At 47.5% G+C, this 6939-nt stretch overlaps 1 protein-coding gene across 2 annotated transcripts; it reads left to right on the top strand.

Moving 5' to 3' along the window:
* Positions 1-470: 470 nt before the first annotated feature.
* Positions 471-5646, top strand: isy1 (ISY1 splicing factor homolog). Of its 2 annotated transcripts, XM_084036182.1 has the most exons (11): positions 471-581; positions 1362-1384; positions 1822-1873; positions 3145-3210; positions 3579-3621; positions 3797-3909; positions 3982-4099; positions 4194-4316; positions 4584-4696; positions 5042-5131; positions 5444-5646. In XM_084036182.1, exons 1-11 carry the CDS (start codon positions 579-581, stop codon positions 5549-5551), a joined length of 852 nt encoding a protein of 283 aa, XP_083892308.1. In that variant the 5' UTR covers positions 471-578; the 3' UTR covers positions 5552-5646. The 2 variants fall into 2 exon arrangements, with proteins under 2 accessions (XP_083892308.1, XP_083892309.1); XM_084036183.1 differs by lacking the exons at positions 5042-5131; positions 5444-5646 and adding an exon at positions 4806-5021 and having other exon boundaries at positions 4584-4765.
* Positions 5647-6939: the final 1293 nt, after the last annotated feature.

The following is a 6939-nucleotide window of genomic DNA, read 5'->3' on the forward strand; positions in this document are numbered from 1 at the left end:
TGAGAAGTTATGCATGATAAACAAATACTTAGTAGACAAAATAATGGGATGAAGTAAATATTTATTAACTATTCATTTATTGTAAATAAAACTTTATTTCAAATGTATTGTATGTTGAATGGTGTACTCGCTTTATAATTGGAAGTTTATTAAATTAACCCTCTTGTTTTCTGAAGCAAACCTTCTTCTTGGATATGTAAAATAAACTACAATTATGTACAGATAAGTGTGTATATAGACATACTGTATATAAATAGCAACTAAGGCCATCAACATACAGTGTCTATATACAAGTCAAGTGTATGCAGGTTGTATATAAATATAAATAGCACAATGAAATAAATATTGAAAGGTGCATATTTAAATGTGTTCTCTATTATAATAATAATGTCTATTTTATAGAAAGATAACGACTCCTCCAGCAGGTGGCAGTAGTGTGGCGTCACGTAAACGGAAGTGGGCGAAGAAGTCGCTGGAGTGTTTCCTGTTTGTCTCGGCGTGAGTGAATCGTTGAGTTCCATGCAGTTCGTCTTCTTCATCAACGGACTCTTCATAAAACATAAGAAGCAGCAGCGGAAATGGTGAGCGGCAGATCTCCAGTCTGACACACGGCTAGTTAGCATGCTAGCCTGTTAGCCACTGTGTAGCCTGCTAACTTCAGCTGGCGGCTAACGGCTCCATTATGAGGACACGGCAGACAAAACGTTTTTTTAAATCGCCGAAACCCTTAATACATGGATACATGATTAAATATATAACGACGACACTCTGTGATGACAATTTCCTGTCAGCCGGAGCTCAGGCACTTAAAAGTAACATCTTTTTGAACGGAGTCTGGTGTGAAGGCTAGCGGTCCTGTGTTTAAGCCAGGAAGCAAGCAATTCACCCTATTCAGTAAACAATTCCGTTTCCGGTCATAGATTTATTATATTTAGGTTGTATTGGATTAGTTCAGGACGTGTATAGTCAAACAGCAGCTCTAAAGGCAGGCATGTTATTAAAAAGCCATCAGCTCCGTGGAAACTCTCCCGATCACGGATCGATACGCAGCAAGTCTTCGTTCAGACAGTCGGAGATACAATGATAGATTTTTGAACGGAGTCTGGTGGAGGCTGCTTGCACCTGTCCTGGTCTCAGGTGATCCTCCAGTTTTAAAGTAACCACAACAACACCAGACTAGATAAATCAAAAATGAAGACATCTGTATTTCTATAATGTTTTTCAGACATTATAGCCCATCTTCTTAGAAAATAAATGAATTAAATTGATGTAATATTTATTTAATAATATTGTCTGTATGTTTCGTGTTTCATATCTGATTCATTGACTCACGTGTTATTATTATATTGTCTTTTCTACAGGCGAGAAACGCCGAGAAGGCCATGTAAGTACTGACTCCACATAAACTTAATACTAAATACTCTGTAAATACTTCCACTAACAGATTCTGGCAGCTGGTTGCAGTAAATATAATTTATCTTGGGTATTTAGTCAGAAACACGTTTGGTTTAGTGTTTGGGAAGCTGGAAGCAACATGTTTCATGGAGAGTGATTGATTGATTGATTATCAGGATGGTTGTAGATGAGCGTTACTAATCGATGACTCAAGCAGCTGGTTTCAGCTTTAATGATGAGATCATCATGAGAGACACAAGCTTAATCAAAACTTCAGTTTGTCTGGATCAATCAAGTTCAACAGTTTAAATCCTGTTAGATGTCAGAAGAACTAGTTCTACCTGAAGCCTCCCATCAGCGGCTGGTTCTACTGAGGTTCTACTGAGGTTCTACTGTCTTACATTGTGTTCCTCTACTGTGTCTCAGGACGGCTCTGGCCCGGTTCAGACAGGCTCAGCTGGAGGAGGGAAAAGTCAAGGTGAGGTTCTACTCTGTGTTCTACTCTGTGTTCTACTGCGTGTTCTACGGCATGCGTCTGTAGCCATGTTTCCATCCAAAGTGATTCGAATTACTGGGAAATGCGCATTAAAAGAAATTCGAATCATGTGTGTTTCCATCAAAAGAACGGACTTTGGTGAAAACTACAAATTTGCGCGAGTTTTCTAAGTCACGCGAGATTTTCCGCGGGTTGGCATGGCAACCAGCCTGTAAACATTCCGTCGTCTTCCTGCCGGTGTTTTGATGTTTTACAATGGAGAGAGGACTTCAGTCATTAATTACACTCGCTCAAGTGGTGCTCGATCTTGCGGCGCAGTTGGTCCTGGCCATTAGAGGGGCTGTCAGGAGGAGAAGACAGCAAGCTGCCTTAATTAATGCCCTGGCCCAGCGAGAGAACCGTCTCCGCCGCCGACGCCCCTATGAGTGGGAAAGGAGGCGTCAGAGGGACTTTTGGAGTGTGGTGGTGGGCCAGCATTTCACACCTAACCTTTGGCTGTCACACTTTCGCATGTCCCGTGCCACCTTTGAGACGCTGTGCAGAAGAATTGGTCCTTTAGTTGCCCCCATGCCATGGCCAGGACGGCGTCCTATCCCAACAGATAAACGCATCGCTATTGCCTTATATAAATTGACCACATGCGCCGCAAACACCGGAAGCAGTCGGGGTGAAAGTGCGCTACGTCACACTTGATTCGCATACAGCTGTTTCCATCCCATTCGAATCAACCAAAACCCGGCCATAGCGAGCGTATTTCATTTTGTGCGAATCAGGGGATTTTAATGCGAATCACGGCGTTTCCATCATCATTTTCCGATGCGATACATCTAGATGCACATCTAAACAGCTGATGGAAACGCACCTACTGTAGCTTTGCTGTGACTGACGTTCACCTGCGTGACGGCGTCGTTGATCTGCGTGACGGCGTCGTTCACCTGCGTGACGACGACGTTCACCTGCGTGACGGCGTCGTTCACCTGCGTGACGACGACGTTCACCTGCGTGACGGCGTCGTTCACCTGCGTGACGGCGTCGTTCACCTGCGTGACGACGACGTTCACCTGCGTGACGGCGTCGTTCACCTGCGTGACGACGACGTTCACCTGCGTGACGGCGTCGTTCACCTGCGTGACGACGACGTTCACCTGCGTGACGGCGTCGTTCACCTGCGTGACGGCGTCGTTCACCTGCGTGACGGCGTCGCTCACCTGTATGATGATGACGTTCACCTGTGTTCACCTGTCTGTCTGCAGGAGAGGAGACCTTTTCTGGCGTCGGAGTGCAATGAACTTCCTAAAGCTGAAAAATGGAGACGACAGGTATGCACTCTCTACTACAAACTCAAGCTCCACTTCCTGGTGAATCACCTGTGGCTGCTCTGTTAGTCAATCATCCAGGTTCAGGTTCTTTCTGACAAATCAATACTACATTACCCAAGAACCTCAGCTGCAGTTGCAATAGAGAAGAAACCAGTTGGATAACTACTTAATTGGTCCAAACTGATTGGCTGTTGTCAGTGAAATGCACCCTGGGAGTTGTAGTTTATTAATCTCCTTCAATCTTCATGTCCACACAGGCTGTCTCTTCTAACTTTTAATCAAAGAACCAGATATTTTCATTATTTAAGTGTGTGTGTGTGTGTGTGTGTGTGTGTGTGTGTGTGTGTGTGTGTGTGTGTGTGTTCCAGATCATCAGTGAGATCTCAAAGAAGGTGGCTCAGATCCAGAATGGTGAGTCTGACTCACCTGAATCATTAAGCCCATCAGTCTTCATCTCTAAGAAATAAAGAGCATGGAATCAATGTCTCTCTCTCTCTCTCTCTCTCTCTCTCTCTCCCCCCCCCCTGACCTGTCTGTCATCTCTGTCTCTTGCCTGTCTGTCTCTCTCTGACGTGTCTGTCTCCAGCGGGTCTCGGGGAGTTCAAGATCCGAGATCTGAATGATGAGATCAACAAGCTGCTGAGAGAGAAAGGTCACTGGGAGGTCCGGATCAAGGAGCTGGGGGGACCGGACTACGCGGTACATAAACAAGTGTCTGTGGGCTATTGGTGACCTGTCTGTGGGTTTTTGCTGACCTGTCTGTGTTTTCAGCGGGTCGGTCCGAGGATGTTGGACCACGAGGGGAAGGAGGTTCCAGGAAACCGAGGATATAAATACTTTGGAGCGGCCAGAGATCTGCCCGGAGTCCGAGATCTGTTTGAGAAGGAGCGTAAGTAAACTCCGTCTACACGGCATGTGTTATATCAACCCGTCCATCACTGGACTTGTGTATGATTGGTCCTCTCTGATCATGTGACTCCCAGCTGCACCGGCACTGAGGAAGACAAGGGGGGAGCTGATGAAGGAAGTGGACGCAGAGTATTACGGCTACAGAGACGAAGACGATGGAGTGCTGCTTCCTCTGGAGGTGGAGTACGAGAAACAAGGTTGGACTACTTTTTTCATGTATACAGTCATTTTATTACGTTTGCAGATTATTTTATTACGTATGATGTCAGATTATATTATTAAATATGAGGTGAATAACAGAGTTATTGGACATGCGCATGTTGACCTCCTGATGGCGCTAGATGAAAAGTCAGGATGACCTGCATTATTACAGTTGATCCTGTATGACGATGCAACAGTTGTTGAGATGCTTCGGTCTGGACTAAGTTCTGGATCCAGCTCCTGACCCGGTGTCTCGTGTGCAGCTGTGCTGGAGGCGGTGCAGAAGTGGAGAACGGAGAAGGAGGCTCGTCTGTCGGGAGACAAACCACCGGAGGAGGAAGAGGAAGAGAGCATCTACAACGTCCACAATGAGGAGGTGAACTGTCCCTTTAAATCCCCTGTCTGTCCAGCAGCAGAAGTCTGGACGCAGCCCAGTTTAGATTCAGCACATCGGATCATGAAGGTTGCATCCCAAAAACACGACGGCTCATAAACCCACGTCGTGGTCCATCCGGGTGAGGCTTCAGGTTTTGGTGAAGACTCTGGTTTAGAGGAACCCCCTCTGGTGTCCTCTACAAAGCATCATCATCATCATCATCATGACAGATTGACTTTAATAGCTTTATTTTTTAGAGTGGTTACAGACGGTGTGAGTGGTGGGCGGAGCTACCGGTTAACACTTCCTGTCAGTGAGGTGTGTTTGTTTTATGTGTGTGCACAGCCTGATGATGACGAGAGTCAGGAGGAGCAGGAGGGAGAGGAGGGAGGAGTCACCTTCCTCGCACACGTACCCGTTCCTTCACAGAAAGAGGTGAGTGACACCCACCCACACACACACACACACACACACACACACACACACAGATGCTTGTCTTTGTGTGCGTGTACAAGTTTTAGTCTTTACCTCTGGTGATGAGATGAAGCCACCAACTGCAGTTCCTCAAACTGCCACATGAGGCAAAAGTGAGTCTATCCCTATAGAACTCGCTGTAAAAAACCCAACTTTACAGCAGACTAAACATGTTTACAGCCTCTGTAACTAATATCCCCGTGTGTCACACCCGCCTCTCTGTTCGCCTGAACATTAAAACACTGACTTTAAACAAGACTGTCTGGCCATCAGGTGGAGGAGGCTCTGGTCAGGAGGAAGAAGATGGAGCTCCTGCAGCGCTACGCGAGTGAGACTCTTCAGGCTCAGAGTCAGGCGGCCAGAACTCTGCTGGGACTCTAACCTGTCTGTCTGACTGTAACCTGTCTGTTGATGTAAATATCGGCCATCTTTTTTTACTCTGCCTGTTTCTTATTAAAATGTTCTTCTGCTCAGTTGGTCGTTCTCCTCGTGTGTTTTTTTTCTTCTTTTTCTCACAGATAACCATTCTGATCCTGAATGAGGACTTCTGGGTTCATTAAGGACCCTGAAGGCTGCGTAGTAAAACGGATGCAGTAGAACAGCAGGAGATGATTTCACCTTTAGTCCCAGTGGCAGGGGCGGATCTAGGATTATGGGAGATCCGAGGCTTAGCCCAGAGGGATGAAAGATGTATGTGCAAAGTTCTGGCATATATTCTGCGTATGCTAACTGTTATTACAGCTGATGGTAATGAAAACCATCTAGCAAAAACTATCATTTTAAATCTATTTTTTTTTTAGATGTTTTCTGGCATAGATGCCTTTTATTAGTGGACAGATAGGAAACACAGCAGAGAGGGGGGGGGGGGGACATGCAGCAAAAAACCTCCGGCCTGCATTCAAACCAGGGTCAGCTGTGTATACAGTTATTCATGGCATGCGCTCTAACCACTCAGCCACCTACGTGCTTGGAAGCTACTACTTTGTCAGTCACTAACTTCTCACACGCCGAGTGTTATCTTAACATTCACAGACCTAAAACGTCTGTTCAGACGTTGGTCGTTGCGCCGCCGAGAAAAACGTTCTTCTGTCCATCATGTAGCCACGTCCATCTGACAGATGTCGATTTGAACCCGCGGGCGGAATCAACACAGGAAAGAGAGAGAGGACACACTTCTTCTCGGCAGGGCAGGCTATGAACGCAGGTTACTTTCCTGCTGCTGCTGCCTCTCTGTTGGACTCCAGCACTGCAGGAAGGCTACGCTTCAGACTCTGGTGCGGTCAGGGGAGGGATACTGACATAAACCGCGTTGAGCTTTTTTCCCCCTACTGTAAACGTTCGGGGCTTTGGCAAAAACATCCGGGGCTTGAGCCCAAGTAGCCATCCCCTAACCCCGCCCCTGCCCAGTCGGCAAGTCCAGCAGATCGAGGGCACTCTGTCAGATTTTGAATGTTTACAACTCTCATGCTCCTCCCCCACGACCACGAGCTCCTCCCCCACGACCACAAGCTCCTCCCCCACGACCATGAGCTCCTCCCCCACGACCACAAGCTCCTCCCCCATGACCACGAGCTCCTCCCCCACGACCACCGAGCTCCTCCCCCACCGAGCTCCTCCCCCACGACCACCGAGCGCCTCCCCCACGACCACCGAGCTCCTCCCCCACGACCACCGAGCTCCTCCCCCACCGAGCTCCTCCCCCACAACCACAAGCTCCTCCCCCACTACCACCGACCTCCTCCCCCATGACCACGAGCTCCTCCCCCACG

The sequence above is a fragment of the Eutrigla gurnardus genome (assembly GCF_963514095.1).
Source record: "Eutrigla gurnardus genome assembly, chromosome: 2".
NCBI lineage: Eukaryota > Metazoa > Chordata > Actinopteri > Perciformes > Triglidae > Eutrigla > Eutrigla gurnardus.

Excerpts from the sequence above, each read along its gene's own strand:
- isy1 (XM_084036182.1), top strand. Across the intron at positions 1,385-1,821 it reads AGAAACGCCGAGAAGGCCAT|GACGGCTCTGGCCCGGTTCA; the intron begins GTAAGTACTGAC and ends ACTGTGTCTCAG. Across the intron at positions 4,100-4,193 it reads AGATCTGTTTGAGAAGGAGC|CTGCACCGGCACTGAGGAAG; the intron begins GTAAGTAAACTC and ends TGTGACTCCCAG.